General features: G+C 49.8%; 1 protein-coding gene across 1 annotated transcript in view; it reads right to left on the bottom strand.

The window, feature by feature from the left end:
• CATIP (ciliogenesis associated TTC17 interacting protein) overlaps nt 1–1,539 on the bottom strand; it is a 27,980-nt gene that overhangs the window by 5,755 nt on the left and 20,686 nt on the right. Inside the window, exon 6 of the mRNA XM_011964688.1 lies at nt 862–1,036. Within this exon, the coding sequence (XP_011820078.1) occupies nt 862–1,036 (175 nt within the window). The remainder of the gene's footprint in view (nt 1–861; nt 1,037–1,539) is intronic.

Below are 1,539 nucleotides of genomic sequence, written 5' to 3'. Positions count from 1 at the left end.
CCATCTCTACTAAAAATACAAAAATTAGCCGAGCGTGGTGGCACATGTCTGTATTCTCAGCTACTTGGGAGACTGAGGCAGGAAAATAGCTTGAAGTCAGGAGGTGGAGGTTGCAGTGAGCCAAGACTGCGCCGCTGTGCTCCAGCCTGGCAACAGAGCGAGACTCCGTCTCAAACAAACAAGCAAACAAATGAAACAAATGAAATAATAAAGGAATATTTCAGTAAAGTTGGACAGTTATACTTCTGAAAGTTAAAAAATGATTTATTTTTATTTATTGATTTTTTTGAGACAGAGTCTCCCTCTGTTGCCCAGGCTGGAGTGCAGTTGTGCCATCTCGGCTCACTGCAACCTTTGCCTCCTGGGTTCAAGTGATGATTCTCCTGCCTCAGCCTCCCAAGTAGCTGGGATTATAGGCGCCCACCACCATGCCCAGCTAATTTTTGTATTTTTAGGAGAGACAGGGTTCCACCATGTTGGCCAGGCTGATCTTGACCTCCTAACTTCAAGTGATCTGCCCACCTTTGCCTCCCAAAGTGCTGGAATTACAGGCATGAGTCACTGTGCCTGGCAAAAATGATGTATTTTTTAAATCAGCCCTGCACTGTATTTATTTTTCCTGGACTGACTTCTGTGCAGAAGGGTTGCTTCTCTGAACTGTTCCCACCTCTCAGTCGCTCTCAATTCATCTGCCCCACACTCCCAGACAAACATGCTTTCCTGCCCTTGAAAGCCCCATTCCCACCTGTGCTGTTTTCTCCCCACCTGCCTCCATTTTCTACTCCACAGCTGTTCCCGATCTCAGTGCTTTTCATGCCCTTTCTAGTTTGCTCCCAAGCCAAGTCCCCTGCCCAGGGAGACCCCTCACATAGGTCAAATAGCAGAGTTTGCCCTCGGTGTCCAAGGCCAGGAAGCGGGCGTTGCTGGGCACCATCCGCCGCCAGGCCATCACCCTGAGCAGCACCAGGTTGGCAGCCTCTGAGACGAAGCCCTTGATTGAGCTCCACGGGAAAGAAGTCACTCCAGTCTTCACTTCCTGTTCAGAACAGATCTGGGTCAGGGACCTGGAACCAGGAAGGGGCAGGGGACAAAGGGTGGGCAAGCCGGGTGTTGGGCATATGTTTTTTGTTTGTCTGTTTTGTTTTTAGACAGAGTTTTGCTTTTTGTCACCTAGGCTGGAGTACAATGGCATGGTCTCAGCTCACTGTAACCTCCGCCTCCTGGGTTCAAACGATCTTCTGCCTCAGCCTCTCAACTAGCTGGGATTACAGGCCACCATGCCTGACTAATTTTTGTAATTTTAGTAGAGACTGGATTTCACCATGTTGGCCAGGCTGGTCTCGATACTCCTGACCTGAGGTGATCCACCTGCTTTGGCCTCCAAAAGTGCTGGGATTACAGGTGTGAGCCACTGTGCCTGGCCTTTTTTTTTTTTTTTGAGACAGGGTCTTGCTCTGTTGCCCAGACTGGAGTGAAGTGGTGCAATCTCGGCTCGCTGCAACCTCCAGCTCCTGGGTTCAAGCGATTTTCCTGTCAGCC

The sequence above is a fragment of the Mandrillus leucophaeus genome, unplaced genomic scaffold (genome assembly GCF_000951045.1).
Source record: "Mandrillus leucophaeus isolate KB7577 unplaced genomic scaffold, Mleu.le_1.0 Scaffold70, whole genome shotgun sequence".
Taxonomy (NCBI): Eukaryota; Metazoa; Chordata; class Mammalia; order Primates; family Cercopithecidae; genus Mandrillus; species Mandrillus leucophaeus.
Note: the sequence above shows the minus strand (reverse complement) of the source record. Positions and strands in the feature narration are given on the sequence as shown.